This window comes from Anguilla anguilla, chromosome 9 (assembly GCF_013347855.1).
Source record: "Anguilla anguilla isolate fAngAng1 chromosome 9, fAngAng1.pri, whole genome shotgun sequence".
Lineage (NCBI taxonomy): Eukaryota > Metazoa > Chordata > Actinopteri > Anguilliformes > Anguillidae > Anguilla > Anguilla anguilla.
The window spans coordinates 28524832-28543420 of NC_049209.1; the positions used below are offsets into that span (position 1 = coordinate 28524832).

General features: G+C 40.7%; 1 protein-coding gene across 3 annotated transcripts; it reads left to right on the forward strand.

The window, feature by feature from the left end:
- Window positions 1-14: 14 nt before the first annotated feature.
- LOC118235803 (zinc finger and BTB domain-containing protein 44-like) lies at window positions 15-17540 on the forward strand. 3 transcript variants are annotated; one of them, XM_035433626.1, is made up of 6 exons: window positions 15-267; window positions 5537-6652; window positions 7260-7344; window positions 9050-9201; window positions 10020-10320; window positions 12765-17540. In XM_035433626.1, the coding sequence occupies exons 2-6, from the start codon at window positions 5584-5586 to the stop codon at window positions 13102-13104; spliced, it is 1947 nt and encodes a 648-aa protein (XP_035289517.1). In that variant the 5' UTR covers window positions 15-267; window positions 5537-5583; the 3' UTR covers window positions 13105-17540. The 3 variants fall into 3 exon arrangements, with proteins under 3 accessions (XP_035289517.1, XP_035289520.1, XP_035289519.1); XM_035433629.1 differs by having other exon boundaries at window positions 16-267; window positions 10020-10103; window positions 12765-12933; XM_035433628.1 differs by lacking the exon at window positions 15-267 and adding an exon at window positions 276-386.
- The last annotated feature ends 1049 nt before the right edge of the window (window positions 17541-18589 follow it).

Consider the following 18589-nt stretch of genomic DNA (forward strand, 5'->3'; position numbering starts at 1 on the left):
TATTTGATTTTACCGCGCGATGCATTGTGGGACAAAAATAAAGTGCAAAAAAATATCTGAAGGGACAAAGAAGCAAGACGAAGCGGAACGGGCCTTAGTAAACTTTCTAACAATTTCTATCGGTTTCTAAGACTTTCTACAATACGGGGGAACATTACGCAGAACATATTCTGAAGCTCTATCGGTGCGATAAACTTGAAAATTAACTGAGAAATGGGACTTTAATCGGCGAAAGAAAGCAGCCCCAAGCCTGCGAGCTCCACTGCTGTGAGTGTGGTGTATTTACGTTCGCATTTGACTCGCTCTACAAACCCGAGGCTTTGCAGTTGGACGATAGGCCGGGCCGCCCTACTTTTGGTTGGAAGAGATAAATACCAGAAACAAATGTAAATAATATTTGTGTTGAATATATGGTGCAGCAGAGCGCGCGTATAAATCCTGCTAGTTGCTTATTTGCTATAGCTAGCTTGCTAACGCGTAAGCATCCACCTAACTAGTCCAGCTAGATACTGACGTTGGGTAGCGAAGTCTGGCGGGCGAGCTATGATCAGTGTTAATGGAGAAAGCGTATTTCTTTTGCTGAGTAGGGAAACGCTTTTTTAAATTACTTGTGTAGTATGTCAGCTCGGGGAGCCGCAATGTTTTGTAGCCTAAGCTCCTTGTCATTTTAGCTGCGTTCGCTTCAAAAACTGGTCGTTTCTTGTTGCTGATAAAGCCTTTTAAATGTCGTTGGCCTAATTTTCTCCGAATGTGATAACGGAGAATCATATTCATTCTAGTAAAAAAGAGCCACATCCGATGTGTTGTTGGAGCAACGGGAGAGATCATGCCGTCAACACCGCGTCTGCATGTGAAATGCATTGTAAACAAAGTAAGGAGAGCTCAGTGTGAAACCCCGCCCCTAATGTCTCCCTCCTAAAGCGTGGCGGTGCTGAGCTAACCCGCCAGCATTCACGCTCCGGAAGACCTCAGAATCATTTTCACAGCCAGCCGACACTTCACTCTTTCAGTCATTATTCATCGATGTTAAGAGAAACATATCACTTGTCATATTTTCAAAGATGTGCAACTTCACAGTCTCTTGATACGTTTACGAAACCTTTTGCCCTGATCTAGCTCCACATGTCGCCATGCGTTAAAACGTGTTTTTCTAAGGTCACGAGTTTACTGGTTACCCACAATAAATGAGAATATTTCTAAAGGGGACACGTTAGAATGGGAGTTTGGAATTTAAAAATATATGTGTTGTTAATCCAAACATGCTAGTTTTGATTAAATATGCTATGCTTTTAGAAATATTGTAATTCACACAAGAATTCAGCTCAGTTGTCCTAACAACATGGTTTCCCAAATCTAAGAGTACACTGACTACCCACTGTTTAAATAAGAATATTTCTGAGGCACATTTCTGAAAAATTTGCAGTTGGAATTTTAAAATATTTACATTGTCCTCCAAACATGCCAGTTTTGCTGAAATATGTCTTAGAAATATTTTAATTAATATTCTCATTAACAGAATAATTCAGGTCTGATTCCATAACAACCTGTTTCCCAGCGCTGCTGGTAGCTATATTGATTATACATGAGAATATATATTGGAGAATATTTCTAAGGCATATTTCAACAAACTAGGATGTTTGTAAGACATTTAATCATGTTAATAAAGAAAAGCTTGCAATTGCTGTACAATAATCAAACTCATTCAGAGATAAAACTTTGAAGGTACATAGACTGTAAATATTTTAAAATTACATTCCAATTCCAAACTCACTTCACCATGGAGTTGGATGTGGGCATGAACATGCATGCATAATACAGTTATGCCTGTGTGTCAGTGGCTTTGGAACTGGAACTTTTGAACTAAATTGGAAATGTAACCAATAGCCAGTAAGTAGAAAGGAAATACAGTCACTCATGAACTATTATCATTTCGTGCTTGTATATTTGACAGGTTTTTTTTAGGTTTTCAACCCTGTCAAATTGAATTCAACATTACGAAGCATGTATATTTGAAGAGTAATATCACCTTTCAAGATGAAATAAAAGCCCTATAAATCATCAGTGTGAACGATCACTCTAAATACCTTTAAATACCTGTAGAGTCCTTTGTACTGAAATGCTGGAAACAGAAACTTTTGTTTGTCATGTGTATGTGTGTGTGGAACTGAGACGTGTAGGGGTGTGATGTCTGTCGTTTCCTGTCCAGGGTCTCTGATATCTTACTGCACACCACAGGTACAGTCATTTGTATAATTATGCTAATATGCTAATTAATATAATCACAAACTACATTCTCTCTACTTAAAGATCATCTTCTGTTGTGTTACCACAATTTATACTTTAAAGTTAAATTTTAAAGTACCATTGTTTTACTGTACATACTACCTCTCAGATATGTTCAACTTCAGCAGCACACAGCAAATCAAATTCACTTGACTGCCTTGCAGTTAACTGGTGTTGTAATTTCGTTACTGGATCAATGTACAGTATAAACACATTTGTTTAACCCTCAGTGATGTTGCTTCAACCTGCTGTCAGTTCTGCTATGACAACCTTTCTGTTTCTAAGTTCTTCTCAGCAGTATGAAGCTGTATTTAACTAGTGAGCCTGATCAAACAGGCTGAAGTTGCACCCCCGTCTACTCTTGTGTTAGCACTGTGTGTAATGGGGCAAGAGACCCTTGCTGTTGTTTACTTATTTCCTACAGTTAAAGTACAATTTTCATGGTGCTTTCATGCCTAATGTGGACTTAAAAGAGCTTCATAGGCAAGTCTGTGCTCACAGAGAGCGAGGGCCAGGGAGGTCTTTTATTTTTTATTTTTTAGAATGGTAGTTCTGACTATTTTCTTAACCTTGAAACAGGGGGGGGAGAGAAATGGCTCAGTGAGTAAGAATTATCACCATGTACAGCAGCAGGGAGCTTTGTGATAATACTGTCAGAATGGAAGGTTCAGTTTAACTGTGATTGAGGACTGGGTGCGCCTAAGCATCCAGGGAAACTCCATTCAACCGGAGTGGAGCTGACTCCCAGATGTGACACAATAGCTGCTGTAAAGGAGAAGCTTGCCTGTCTGCACAAGAGGATTTGCTTGTAAGGAGTAGGCAGGGGAAGACATTTTCTGTCAGGAGTTTTCATTTTCTCTGAAAGGAGTAGTTTAGAAAAACAGGTGTTCTCTCACAGGCCTAATCCTGTGATTACCTTACAGCACTGCTGTTTTTTCCACAGTGGTCACTTGGTCTGTAAAATTTAGATTTTATATTCAAACATATTTTGAATAGGAAAAAATGATATTGTTAAAAATTAAGGTTTGAATATGTAATTGCAAATATGTGTGCGAAAAATCAAACTTTTCCCGGTTTAAAAACGTTACGTCTTGCTTCTGAATGATCCCATTTTACTCACTCATGCGTACCCATTTAAACTAGCCAATCAAGGAAGAGCGTGCTCATGCGCAGACATTAAGTAACAACATGGCCACAAGCTTGGAAGTAATGATGGGAACATAATGTTCCTTTTAGTGGGCCGCATGTTTTGGTTCTGTTTTACAAAGAGTTTGTTTGGTTCACTCGTTTGGTCTTTCACGACTTGTGGAAAAACCAAGATGTTGCATGTTAATCATTTGTCATTTATGTACTACTTCTGTCAATGTGAAGCATCCACTCAGTTCAAGATTGTTAAGACTGATTGCATTAATGAAGCCATTTTGAAGTTTTTGTGCATATTTTGCAATAAATATTGTAATGTACTGAAATCTCAGTGGCGATTGTTTTATATTCAATTAAAATGTTTTGGTACAATTGACGGTCTGAATGGTCGCTGTTCCATGTCCATTCTTTGGTTTATTTAACAGAATTAAGGATCATGTCCTGATTTTTATGTGTAGCACAGTTTTTAAGTACTGCTGTTAAAGTTAGTTTGCCTCATTAATAATGATGCATTTGCTAATCCGTGTAGAGCTGTGCGGTTTTCTGAGACTTGTCTCCTGCCAGCTTCTTTTCACACTGCAGCCCACAGCTGAGCTCACATGGAGCTGAGTCAGAGGAGGATTTCATGTGTGGTTTGGCAAGCAGTCCTCGGGTACCGGGTCCACCAGCGGTCACTAGAGTACAATGAAACATGCACCCCAAACGAACTGAATCGCTATCCCTAGTGGGGTGTGATTACCAGTTGTGCTACAGGCCACAGTTGGCACTGGCATGGATTTGATTCGAGACTCTGGGGGCTCATTTGTTCACCAGAACATCCATTGCCTTCACCAGATCAGCCACCTGGCTCGTCCAGTTAAGGCACTGTTTTATAAACTGTTTAATAAAGCCTTGTATAAATATGTGAGGGGCAAATTACCATCAAAAAAGTAAGATGTATTTCCTAGTCACTTACTCATAGCCTTTCTCCTGTATTTGTTCTTAATTGTCTTGGCATTCAGTGACCAGTTGACTGGCCCTCGGGGCATGTATGTGCTTTTTTAATTGGACCTCATTTAGAATTATTCTGTACTATCAACACACTGTCAGGCTTGTGTTTAAGAAGTCATTCTTTATTTTTATACAGCTGTGCCTCAGTGACCATGCTCTATGGTTTTGTTTTGTTTGGCTAAATGGTGGACTGTATCAGATGGCATTGATCGAAAAGCATGACCACTTGTTTCCATTGTAGTAATTGCATAACAAGGTATCGTACAAAGTTTATATTTTGACAGAATAGTTTTTATTATGTCTACATACGATACAACACTTACAGGAACCTTATAGAAAAATCAATTTTGTGTTGGGGTTTGTACATAAACAGTCAAATCTATTTTCAACTTTATTTTACCAGAGGTATCCAGAATTGACATTCTTCCACTTGGTTTATTTTTGGAGGGGTCGCTTATAAGGCAGGTGTCAGAGGGGACCAAATTTTGAGTTTGAGAGCTCACTTCATACATTTTTGTGACTTTTGGATGCAAAATAGCCACCAAATTTCTGTATCAATTGTATAAAAGCCCACATTGATTTCCAAAATTTCTACATTGATTAAGTATCTGCTTTCTCTTTACTGTTTGAAAAAAGACAAACAATAACAAAAACTTTATTTCCATTACATAGGTAATCGCAGCCAATAGCAAATTAGAAATCAACGTTAAAGTCCATTTTTCGCTAGCTTGCTGACATTGATTTGCTAGCTAGCTAGTGAAACATCCTGCATTGGAATCGATAGGTAATAACTTAACAAGTTAGCTTAATATCTCTAACTTTAACAAATGGTTATATTAAATTTATGGTTATTCCAAAAATTATGAAGTAAAAATTCTGTAAATCAACCCTGATTCCTGGAGCAGCACTGAGAAAGACTCAGAGTCAGTCAGCAGGGCAAGTAATAGAATATTGAACATTTCAAACAATAAGTCATACGAGTACAAGTCTAAAAAATTAACATTCCTTAGTACTGGTAATTTCAGTATTAATGTGTAGCCTGTACCATTGCCATTGCTTGGGAACCATTTGGAAATTGATTGTTATCAGTGAATGTTGACCAATCTTAATGCCTTTTCAGGTGAACCCTCATCGCCCGTCTGCAGGAGGTGAAACGGACTCTTCGATATGGGCGTCAAAACATTTACTCACAGTTCCCCCACCCACAGCCAGGAGATGCTGGAGAAGCTCAACGCCTTGCGCAACGAGGGCCACTTCTGCGACGTGACCATCCGCGTGCAGGACAAGATCTTCATGGCGCACAAGGTGGTGCTGGCCTGCTGCAGCGAGTTCCTGCGTGCCAAGTTGGCGGGGTTGCCAGACGGGACCGACAAGTTTGTGCTGGACTTGCACCACGTGACCGTGAGCGGCTTCACCCCCCTGCTGGAGTACGCCTACACCTCCACCCTCTCCATCAGCACAGAGAACATCATCGATGTTCTGGCGGCCGCCAGCTACATGCAGATGTTCGCCGTGGCCAGCACCTGCTCCGAGTTCATGAAGTCCAGCATCCTGTGGAACGCCGGGGCCTCTGCTGCAGCTCAAGAGAAGGTTCAGGAAACTGCGGGCCCCCCCGATGGCCCCACGGGCCGCGCCCTGACGCCCCTGGAGGGCAGCCTGTCTCCGGTCTCGTCTGAGTGCAGCGTAGCGGAGCGGCCCGGCCCCCTCCTCCCGCTGGCAAGCGGGCGGGAGTCACGCCGCAAGAGGCGGAGTTTCGTTGTCATGTCACCCGAGAGCCCGCTCAGCAAGTGCAGTGGCGGTGGGCGGGCGGGCTCCCCACAAGCTCCCAACCCCTTGCCCTCCTCCTTCGCTGAGACTGCCGTTCCTCCAGTTGACTCCTCCTCCCTGGCCTTCCCCTGGACCTTCCCCTTTGGGATTGATCGGCGCTTCCAGTCAGAGAAACCCGCCAAACTTCCCGGGAGCCCTCATGGTGGCCTGGAGCAGGCTCGGCCCTCCGACGTGGCCCGAGGGCTGGCCGACTATCTCGCCTGCGAGGGCCCAAAGGCAGTGGCGTCCCCGCTGGAGGCCGAGGAGGACGTGCGGGTGAAAGTGGAGCGGCTGAGCGATGAGGAGGTGCACGAGGAGGCCTCTCAGGCTGTCAGCGCCTCCCAGAGCTCCCTTAGCGACCAACAGACCGTTCCTGGCAGCGAGCAAGTCCAGGAGGAGCTCCTAATCAGTCCACAGTCCTCCTCCATAGGTTTGTCTTCTCCCATGATGTCAGTTACCCAGGTCTGATGTCACTTCCTACATTGTGTCCAATGTCACTTCCTTCTTGATGTCACTTTCTTTATCAGTGTCTGATGTTACTTCCTTTTTACTGTCATCACACAAATATTTGCATGAAAGCTGGACAGAAATACTCAAAAAGCCAGCAGCTTGGAAGTGATGTATTCTGAAGGGTTGTTCATTTTGTCATGATCTGACAAATAGAAGAGGCCAGCTTTTGTATTTTTAGTCAGAATGCTGGTAGATGGTTTAGCAAACCGTTTACAGGACAAAGGGAATGTGGTGTTATGTTGTGTTTCATGTATAGGCTGGTAAAGCACTTACTATTCTTGTCTGTAATTAATGGGAAAATAAGCAAAGCCTATCAATTGACAAGTAAGCATACCACAGTTCTGCACTGAGGTTAAGTGTAGCCAATATGTTTTCTCCTGGCCTGTTGGTAATGTTCTGGTACCCTGGGATATGTTGAGGGGTTTTTTGGCTCTTTTGTATTTTTGTGTTTACACTAAAAAGTCTGAGAAGGCGGAATGCAAAAGTGTGTTTAGATTTATCATGTACTCATCGTCTGTGTGCCACAGGTTCAATTGATGAAGGAGTTGCTGAAGGGTTGCCGTCAATTCAGGGTACATCCAATTCTGCAGGCCACGCGGAAGACGATGAGAGGTAATGGGCTTACCTTCTATTGCAGGCATGTGGCCTCTGTACCCATCTCATTATATCCCCAGTTTAAGGCCAAAAGGTGGTTACTTAGCCTGTCAAATGTCTCAATCCATGAGGGCATTATTACCCATGAATGTTGGCGTGTGTGGAGTCATATACTGTAGCTTTGACCTGCCTGGGTCGGGTGCATCTAAGGAGATACCCTACCCAAACATCGAAATATCATGATGTTCACTGACATTCGGTATTCCCAGGCTTTCTAGATGGTGTTTTGTAATAAATAAATAAAATATTCTATTAAAAAAATACTGAAATAAGAGCTTTAGTTCAAACTTATGGGACTCAGAGGTCCACAAACTGCATGGTAAAGTTACACTTGAACAGCATCAAAATTCCCTTATACAGACTTTACTGTATCTCGTTTTGTCATGTGATGCCATGATAGTTTAATATGGAATAATAATGAACAGAATAAAGCAAATATATATTTTGAAAAGCATGTTCTGTTTGCAATTAAGAATTTTGTTGGTAAGCCGTTGTATAAGCGGGACAGTGTCCAAGGGACATTACGAAAGCGTCTTTCTAGTACCCCAACCGGGTTGCTGATTATTAAAATTCAGTTTGGTTTTAAGTCAATGTTCTCACAGCATGTTTGTTATCATTGATAGCTAGCTAGCCGACTACTGAATGATATTCAAAACAGAACCTAAACTACACCGTCAAGCTGTAACTATGCTAGCTACTCTATATGCAGTCATTCATGGACATCAAGTTGCAAGTATGATATTGTAACTGTTGGCTTGCTTGCTCTTAAAAATTTTCACTTTATTTATCGAGTCAGACTAGCATGAGTATTAATTTAGAATGCTGATTGGACTTTTGCAGGTGCTACTTCATAGCCAGGCATTTATAGAAAAAAATTCACTGCCAGTCAGAATTGAGTATTTAGCCAAACCTTTGTGTATTGGTATTGTGGGAATTCAATTTTTGTGAATTTCGAATAAAAGAGGTTGGAAATGGCATAGCAATGACACAATACCTTAGTACAATTAGCCACTCCAAATGGAATGGGGAGGCAAATGAAGCTTACCTTTCTGTCCGAAAAATAATAAATAAATACAAAAATGTAAAAAATGCTTTTTTGCTCTCAGCAGACGATAGTGCAAACACACAGAGCATGATGTGTAATACCCTAAGATTTTGACAAATTACTACCAGATGTAGGTAGGAAAAACTGCTCTTCTGTTGTGAAAAGAATATGCATTGATTGCTTTTCATATGCTGTATTGATGCCCTTGGCTCCTTGTCACAATCTGTATGAGTTCAGTATGAATTGTCTATACATTCCAGGGTACTCCCACAAGTCAAGAAAATCAGGTTGTCAGCGTGATGCCAAATCAAGCTGGTTAGGTCACTACTACTCAGATATATTTGACTACATATGGGGGTTAACTAATTGTAGTCAGAGGCTTGTTTATTTGTATTCAGTGTGAGTGTATATAAGAATGCAAGAAAATAAGAATACTCATTGATGAGAATTTTCAGTCCACCTAGAAATGTCAATGAAAAAGAAACATAGTTTGAGTGATGATGATTTCAAACATATATAATGTGATTTTGATGCAGGGGTGGGGTTGGTCATGAAACTGATAACTAATATTACGTAGTTAACACAGTATCTGTTGTTTTGTTTTTTTTCTTCCCCCAGGTTGGAAAATGTTCAGTACCCCTACCACCTTTATATAAGCCCCTCAGCAAGGCCTGGCACCAATGGACCAGACAGGCCTTTTCAGTGTCCCACATGTGGAGTCAGGTTCACACGCATCCAGAACCTAAAGCAGCACATGCTAATCCACTCAGGTGAGTTACTCACAGGCTCTGAAATGGGCTCTAGAAGAAAAGGGCTGTGGACCCCCTTTTGCCTCCAGAACAGCCTGAATTCTTCACGGCATGGATTCAGCAAGGTGGTGTGCTGTCTCGATGGCATCACACAGTTCCCGCTTATTTTTCACCACGCATTCATGCTGCGAACCCCAAGTCCACCTCATCCCAAAGGTGCTCTGATGGATTGAGATCTGGGGACTGTGCGGGCCATTAGAGTAAACTGAAGTCACTGTCATGTTCGTGGAACCTGCTTGAGATTATGCATGTTGTGGCACGTTATCCTACTGGAGGTATCCATTTGAAAAAGGGTAGACTGTGGCCAATCTGGCCATAAAGGGATGAACATGGTCAGCAACAATGCGTAGTGATGCTGTGACTTTCAAATGATGCTGAAATTAGTATGAAGTACTAGCAAAGAGGTTGCTCTAGTTTTGATTTGAGCAAAATGGGCAAAGGTGATGTCTTAGTTAGGGTTCTTTTTGGTTTTAACTAAAAAAGTGTGTCATTACTGTCAGACTGTAATCAGTGGAAAAGTGGGTCATGACTATTAATTGTCTTTAATGGTTGTGGATTCTTAATTTAACTTCTCTCAGCATGAGGTTTGGTCCATGTTCTCAAATGGTTCTCTGTTTTTTTCTCTTTTTAGCATTTACTTAAAAAAAAAAATGTTAACGTTTTGGTATATTTTATATGTATATTCAAAGTATTTTGTTCCCGGAAGGGATATTCTTGTGAAGAAAGTCTTTGTATATTTACAAACCCACGCGCTCTCTCTTTCTTCATCTGTCTGACAGGCATAAAACCCTTCCAGTGTGATCGCTGTGGAAAAAAGTTCACACGGGCGTACTCCTTAAAGATGCACCGGCTGAAGCACGAAGGTAAACGCTGTTTCCGGTGCCAGATTTGTAGCGCCACTTTCACTTCCTTCGGTGAATATAAGCACCACATGAGGGTCTCCCGCCACATTATCCGCAAGCCGCGGGTGTACGAGTGCAAAACGTGCGGCGCTATGTTTACCAACTCCGGCAATTTAATCGTACACCTGAGGAGTCTGAACCATGAGGCGTCAGAGCTAGCAAACTACTTCCAGAGCAGGTGAGGAGTCCGGGGAATTACACTCTCCCCTCCCTTCCACACACCCTTCCACAGCACACCAGGCAGAATACACTTTCTTTTTGTTTTGTATATTTTTAAAAACTCATGCAAAGTGGCTTGGCTGGTGAAAACCATTCCATATGTTAGTGGCGTGTCACTGTGTTCTTTGCATTTCATTTGTACCTTCTCGATATTAATTTTTTTCTATGCTACCTTTAGTCTGGTGTGCGTATCTAGCACATACCTGCTAATAAGTTCATACTGATTGGACGTGCCATTGTTTTCTAAATTGTGAAATGGCACAGAACACATGAAGCATTAATATCTGACGTATGATTTTCACTCAGCGCTGTGATACATGTTCAGTTTTTGCCGTTGCTTCTCTCGGATTGGAACGAAGTGGTGTTTTTAAAGGACGTTAGAATGGCTGTGCAGACACAATGGCCGAAGGAACATACTGTTCAGAGACCAGCCAGATTGGGATCCAGCCTGATCTGATAAACCGGGGGCGGAGCCTCCTGTCCCAGAGGGCTCGGTGTCTGCTGCTTTTTGGTCCGTTTCAGAACATAAGTGGTTCGCTTAAGGCATTATTTTGGCTAAGGAGTCCACACACCTTGTTTCCAAGGCTTAAATTGACTTGCTTGTTGAAAGGAAACCACAAAAAAACAGACTCTCGGGTCCTCCAGGAGCAGAGCTTGACACCCCGAGATGAATAGGCAGTTGCAGCATAGCATTGCGGGCCCTTGCGGACGCATATCTGCCTGATGTACTGTAGAAATAGAGTCTGTCAGGGCCGCAGCCCTGCTGTTTTAGGGGTTGTCATATGGAGACCCAGAGCTACTAGTCACCCAGATCACATGCCTACCCCCCCACTCACAGTGGGGTAGTCATAGCCATCACTCACTGTCACTTTTACTCCAGTGGACAGCCATTTTCCAAGGCTACAGAATTAGAAGGATACTGGAATGAATGCTAAAAAGCAATTGAATGTCATCATGATGATAATAATAATAATTATTATTATTATTTTCATTATTAGATTGTCTATTGCTTAGAGCAATACATGGCTAATAAGAACCTGGTTATACTGTCTTTTATAGGTTGGTGTTGACAGTTTCACTAACATTCATTGGCCTTATATTCAGTTTCCTCCCATTCTGGCAATATTCAAGAGTAAAAGGTCCTTGAATTTCCACCATGTTGTTTATTTTTTGGAGAATTCATTTTGAAGGGAAGAAATAACGGCTTTTTAGCAGCACCTGCATTTCAGAATCTGATTTTCAGGCTAGACGTTCAGTCTTTGTCACGTGTAACGAATGCGATCCCGTGTTGGCCGGATGTCTCATAATTCACGGTCTACATAGCACCGCTGTTCCAGCGCGGGGCCCATGCTGTGAACACTGAGAAGTGAACACTAATGGGGAACAAAGTGTTTTATGGCCACTGAATAACCCTGCGAGCTGCCATGTCCTCCAAGTTTCTATCAAACACTATAAACCAGAGACCGGTGTTAATCGGGCTGGAAGGTTACTGTGTTATTTCTGGATCTCTTTGGCTGAAGATCAGATTGTCTGTTTGCATGTTTTACAGTGCCTGTAATCAGTCTGGGCGTTCGGGCTCGTGCCAGAACCTCTGGAAGGGTGCTATTTACCCTCTTTATATGGTTTCATTTTCCTTGTCTATTTCCCCCTCCCCCTTTTTAATACCTTAGTCTGTGTTCATTTTTGCAACTCACACGTCACTTAAGCTTTATGTTCTGCATGAAACAGAAATGTACCTGACACAAGGAGTTCAATTTCTCAGCTTAATTCATGTTATTATGCTTGATGTTATGGCAGTACAATAGATTTGTTCTGAAGCAGTGGAACTGTTTAGAGTTTGATACAATGGCCCTTCTGTCCTTTTACCACATTCACATGTATTCTCTAGTATTTTACTCTGTATTAAGTTTTATTATGTCACGATGAAACAAAAAAATGCAAAATATGACTTTTTTTCAAAGGCTCATATTTCAACATAATTGAATTCTATTGAAAGCCAAGGATCTATTTTTAAATCTTGTCTTTACCATTAGAACATCTTAAAAGCTGTCATTTTTTCTGGCAGCTGTCAGTTAGATGTGAATGATGATTTGCTGTCACACGTTTAATGGAAATGGAATATACAGCACAGAATTTGGACTTTTAGGAAAATGTAACTATTATATAGATATAAATATAACATAAATATTTCATTACAATGCATATTTTAATATATTGCAGTATTTGAAAGTGATGATTATTAGTATATTTGTTGGAATATCTTATAATGTATCTTACTGAGATATATTTCCGGTATATTCCACGTCCATGAGACCTGCATTGCACGTGTGAGGGGGAGGAAGGGATTGTTCTCAACGGCGCTCTGTGTGTTTGCCCTTGGCCTGCTGTGGCGTGGGTGTGCAGTGACTTCCTCGTGCCCGACTACCTGAGCCAGGTGCAGGAGGAGGCCCTGGGGCATTACGACCTGGCGGAACACGGGTTCGAGAGCGCCGCCTCCGTCCAGATGCCCGTCATCTCCCAGGTCTCCTCCACCCAGAACTGCAGCGCCGCCTTCCCCCTCAGCCCCCCGGGGCCTCTGACGGACAGGGAGGAGGAGGAGGAGGATGAGGCGGACGCAGAGGAAGCGGAGCAGGCGGGGACCCCAGAGCCAAAGATCCAGCCCGGCGGCAGATCTCTGGGCGCTCCTGAGGACAGACTCCCCCAGGAGGTGAAGGAGGAGCTGGCCTCCACCACGGTGGAGTGAGGACGTCCGCTCCCCCTCCGACCCCGCCCCTGCAACCCAATGCCCTGCCACTGGAAAGTGCCTGAAGTCTCTTTAATCTTCACAAGTACCGAGAAAACAAGAGGTCAAAACCCTCACTGACCGAAAACAAGTATCTCTGTTCTGTTTCCTTGTGCCTGTTTCTGCTTGGTCCTGTGTGTGGATTTTTTAATTTTTATTATTTTGTTTTCTTCCTCTTTGTGTATGACTGTTTTAATAAGTGCTGTGGTGTACATTATTTTAAAGTGCCGTGGCTGCAAAACAGACTTGATGTTGCATTTTAAAAAATTTAGCAGCTTGTAATGAGGACTTGTGTGAAAACACTGTTGGATATTGTTGACAGTTGTGAATTGTGTGTATGTGTGCGCGTGTTTTCCCTAAGAATATGAACCACGTATAAATACTTAAACGAAACGTAAGTATTTAAATGGCGTTTTAATGTGATTTAACTTGAAAATTGGCATCATGCTCTCATCACAAGAAAACCGGAGTATTGCGGTCCCCTCCTCTCAGACCTTCGATGCCACGGGTGACGGGTGCCCGTGGTCCTAACTTGGCTCCTTCTCCGCAACTGTGCCGTTTTAAGGCATGAGACCGGGGGGGGGGGGGGGGGTGGGTCGCGCAGTGTTTTCAAAGGCATTTTGTGAGATATTGGGGTGTAGAGACTGCGTCCTGTGTGTCTAGTCCCTAGGCTCTAGTGTTAACGGCCGGGCGTGGTGTTGCTGTACTGATGTGGCATTGTTTGTGGCATAAATGGGGAAATGTTGAACTGAGATATGTCTTAGAGAAATGAAGACTGTTCAGCACAGCACCCTACTGGGTGATTCTGCCTCCTACAGAACTCTGTGACAAGGTTAGAGTCTCATCAGAGGAGAGAGGATTGGCTAATCGCATTGCCAATGGGAACAAAATAACATTTGAAGATGTTGCATCATATCATTTTGAAGTTGTACCTTCTAGAACTTTAGTGCTTGGCCCACTGTGAACTTATTTTATGAATATCTGTGACTTCCTGTCACTCCTCCATACCGAAATGAAATATGCTGCAATATATCGAAATGAAAGGTATTTGTCTGGATATTATTTTGCAACACTCCAAAATATGTGGACAAACATACAAATTGCTGAAACTTTGGATAGATATATAAAAAATAAACTGCTGTGAAATATATTTATCGCTGTATTTTCACTAAAACCCACATTTTCAGTATATCGCAGTATATACCATTTGTACAAGATTATCTTTTTTTTATTCATTTACCATCGTACTGAAGTTTGCACATCACTGACAAGTTTTGTCAACCACTCAAAAGGTTGACTAAGGAGAGTGTAGCTGTTATATTGTGGAGGATGAAACTGAAAGCAGTGACTGCCAGGTCAGTGTTGTAAATGAGAATTTGTTCTCAATCACTTTTACCTGGTTAAATAAAAAAATAAATAAAGCATTTATCAGCAACTATTTTCAAGGGTTAATGTTTGAGTGATAAGGCCCTTAACTTGTGTGTGCGTGTGTGTGTGTGTGTGTGGACAGCAAGCTTATTATTATGTACAAATGGAAACAGACTTATGTGTAACCCTCTATCTGAACAAATTCACGTACATTTAAAACTAATTTGAGCTAACGGTTAAAAAAGTGTCAAAAAAAGTTGGATGGTTAATTTCAGTGATTTGTGTCATACAGTATACAGACTTGTTTTAGTTGGTTTTGAAGTGTGGTGTGGAAATCCTAATTGTACAGTCATAATTAAAGTAGCTCCGGGTATATTAAATGTGCTCTAATATTTATCAAATCACATTCATCAAAATAGATGGGAAACACTAAATGTATAACCTAAACTTGTTTTCAGTTACGAATAGCTTGTAGTAAGCATTAATTGTTTAGCCAGTTTATTAACAACAAAATAGCTTTGGCATATGGTCCAGTGATGGCCTCTGGCATTTGTTTTTTTAACTTCTAATAATATTTATTTGTTTTGTTGTATGTTTCCTTACCCTATCCTCCAGTGGTAAAGCAAAGTGTACATGAATTGTGGAGTGAATGTAGTTTGACATTTTATAATTATTCATGATTATACACTGGAGAGCAGAGGTTGCATAAGTAGGGTTACTGATATCAGAATGTGACTGAGAAAAACATTTTTCCAAGTGAAAGACGTGTTTATGACTCGCCACTCCTGCTTGTTTGTGATTTATTGAAAAAGTATATATATATATATTCCAGATGCTGAAAGTTACTGCATTTTTAAGAAGTTTTTTTTCCTTCTCTTGAACAGTCTACGCTTGTTTTATGACCGCTCTTTGCAGCTCTTAGTTGCACTTTCTAGTTTTAAAAAACTTGCCGTAGTGGATCAACATTCTCACCTCACGAATGGGGTGGGATTGCAGTTTAAGTGACTGAAGAACCCAGAATCGACGCCCTTGTGCTCATTGCCGTTACACTGATGGCTTAGCTGTGCTTGATAGTGTTCTAGAGCTGATAGGTTCACGTTGACTATGGGGTAATATAACCTAAACTTTTATATCACTCGAAAAGATATCACCCCTTGCTGGAAAATCCTGTAATATTCCTTTTTTTAAGCAAACAATTTGGCATCCACTCTGAATTAAAGATCTGGTTTATACATATAGTAAGGGAGCAAAGCACAAAGAGTACTGTACTTCTGTGTGATAAGGGAATTGCAAGAGGCAATCTGCTGACATTGTTTTCCAAATTTAACCTTGCTGATGTCAGGTGGTTAGGTGGTCTACATATATATATATATATATATATATATATATATATAATCTTAATAAAATGCTGCTGTACAGTCATGATAATTCAAAAAAGTGGCCTAAATATTTCAGTAAATTCATTTAGACATTTTTGTGCAATAAATTGAGAAGGGTTGTAAGGTTTGTTGCCAACCGACTTTTTGTATGAAAGAGTGTTGTGTTAATGTGGAGCTCTTGTGATGTGACTGAGAAGGTAGACTGAAGATCAGTTTCAGTTTTCTCATCCTGTGATAATGAACCTTGTAGGCCAGTGGTTCTCAGCCCTAGTCCTGGAGTAGCCTTGTGTATGCTAGTTTTCGTTACAACCATGCTTCTGATTAATTTAGGCTGCTCCAAATGTCTTTAAGTTGCATCATTTTGTGGGTTTTTTTGTTTGTTTGTTTGTTTGTTTTACATAATGCAGGTTTGTTCATCACCATTGCTTTGTCTTTGAATTTTTAAGTTTCCGCAAATGATGTAGTTTCAGTGTCCAGGTGTCCACACGAATAGCATTTAGGACATTATTGAGTTCAGCTGTATGTCTATCAATGACTCAGTACAAAATGCAGTATGACTCCTTTACTACAGTAGAGTTAAACTCATTGTCTGAGAACTGATCTGACTGATTGAAGTTTTAAAAGTTTTGAAAGTTCATTCTTTATAACAGAAATATAAGTTTCTGATATAATGTGGCATTAAGAGGGTGAATCACCCCTCATTGGACATTATGTCTATTTAAAAAAATATTTAACAGTACTTAACAGGAATTGCAGAACAATTAGTGGACAAGGGGGGCACTTCAGAACCAGGGTTGGGAACTACTGATGTGGACTTCAAAAAGCCACTGAACTCCCTCAAATTATGACTCCTGCATTCAGTTTCTCTTTGTGAATTTGAGAGCATGTGCATACTGGCTTTCAACGTCTCTGTAGCCGCTACCTTGTTGAGGTCGATGAGACTATGCCATCATGCCTTGGGCCATACAGTCATTTTGACACTTTGTTTTTTCTCATAAACCTGGTATCTTTTGGCATGAGGACATGTTTTTCCACACCTTGCTACTGATGTGGAATGTTTTAATATGTTTCTTCTGGTAGTTTTGCATTTTATATATCATACAGTTTCTGGTTCATAGTGTTTAATGGAGGGGTGTAGCTATTTGTCACTATATATATTTTTGTGAGCTTTTTGTATTTCAATTACTGTTTGATGAATATGTCCTTTTTTAAAAAATTCTTAATGTGAATACCAGGAGACGGTCAATGGATTTTGAGCCTTATAGTGTTCACTTTGTGACTATGTCTGTATTATATATATATTGTATAGTTTCATTAATCTAAAGCCTAGTTTTATTAGTATTGTGTGCCTTTTGATATTGAATCTGTAGTTTATTTAAATGGTTTTAAACATCCAATGATGGTTATTACATAAAAGAGTGGTCACAATTTAATTTGTAACATATTTGTTTTATGAAGTACTGCAGCTAGATTATAATACTCTTCAGAGAACATTCACAATTAGAAAAAACAGCGGAGTTGTTTTTCTTTATATTATTGGATGTTTTAAGCCAGGTTATTGTGGTTTTGAGATTGCAGATATGTTAACTGGGGATTTTTGTTTTGTACAAACAACACATTTAGATTGTAAATAAAAGACAATGCATCAAATCTGTGCAATTGCAAATTTTTTTCTGACCTAAATCAATTAGTATGACAGAAAATTGACATCAGTTGGCATTGACTCGCCTTCCATTTTAAATGCCGTGTATATTTGGAAGTCTGAGGGCTGAGTCTGAAAAACACCACAGGATCAATGGTGCAATTTCTGTCAACCACATTTGCTCCTTTCCAACTTGCCCACCCCCTCATCCAACACTGCTTTGTCACAAGATGATGTTTTAGTCTGAGTTAAATGAGGATGAGTCAAAGTATGAAACAATGAAAGACACTTAGATGAATGGAGGCTTTCGCCCTTTTTGACAGGGATTCTTCTTCGACTCCCCCCATCCCACATTCCATTCCTGGCGCAGACTCCTTATTGCCAATATCATCCACCCATACTGCACAGTGGAAGAGGCTAGAACATGTATTTTATGGATTGCCAAAAGTATGAATGCAAGACAAATGCCCCTTTAAAGGCAATGATGTTTTCTATTTTGTTGAATTCTGTTCTAGGAAAGAAATTGTGTGAAGTAGATTAAAGAAGACCAGAGGATTAGAGAGAAAGAAGAGGATTTAACATATAAGGCATACATGTTGATTTATGACAGATGTGGAGCTTTGCTCTTCTATATTCTATTTTGGAATGCACTTTATTCTAGGTGGATTTTTGTGACCCTAAAAATGCTGCTGTATTTCATGTTAGCACGAGCTCTCATTGAATAATGCAGCCTTTGACGCACCCACACAGAGCAAGTGCTGAAAAACATATGGAGGAAAACAGCTACTGGAGAGAGGACCACTGCACATTATTTAGTAAACACACCTATTCAGAGCAATATGAACAGTGTTTAAGAATGTATTGTGGCAAAACAAAGCATATTCGGAAGACAATATTTAATATCGTGCCATGATCTTATGTATTAGTTATAGTCAACAATGGTGGTAGCAAACACAAGTCTCATCAAATATTGTATTGATATTGCACATTTTATATAACATCTGTCACAATATAGGGCTGGTTATTCATCTAAGCAGATTTATGGTGCATGGATACT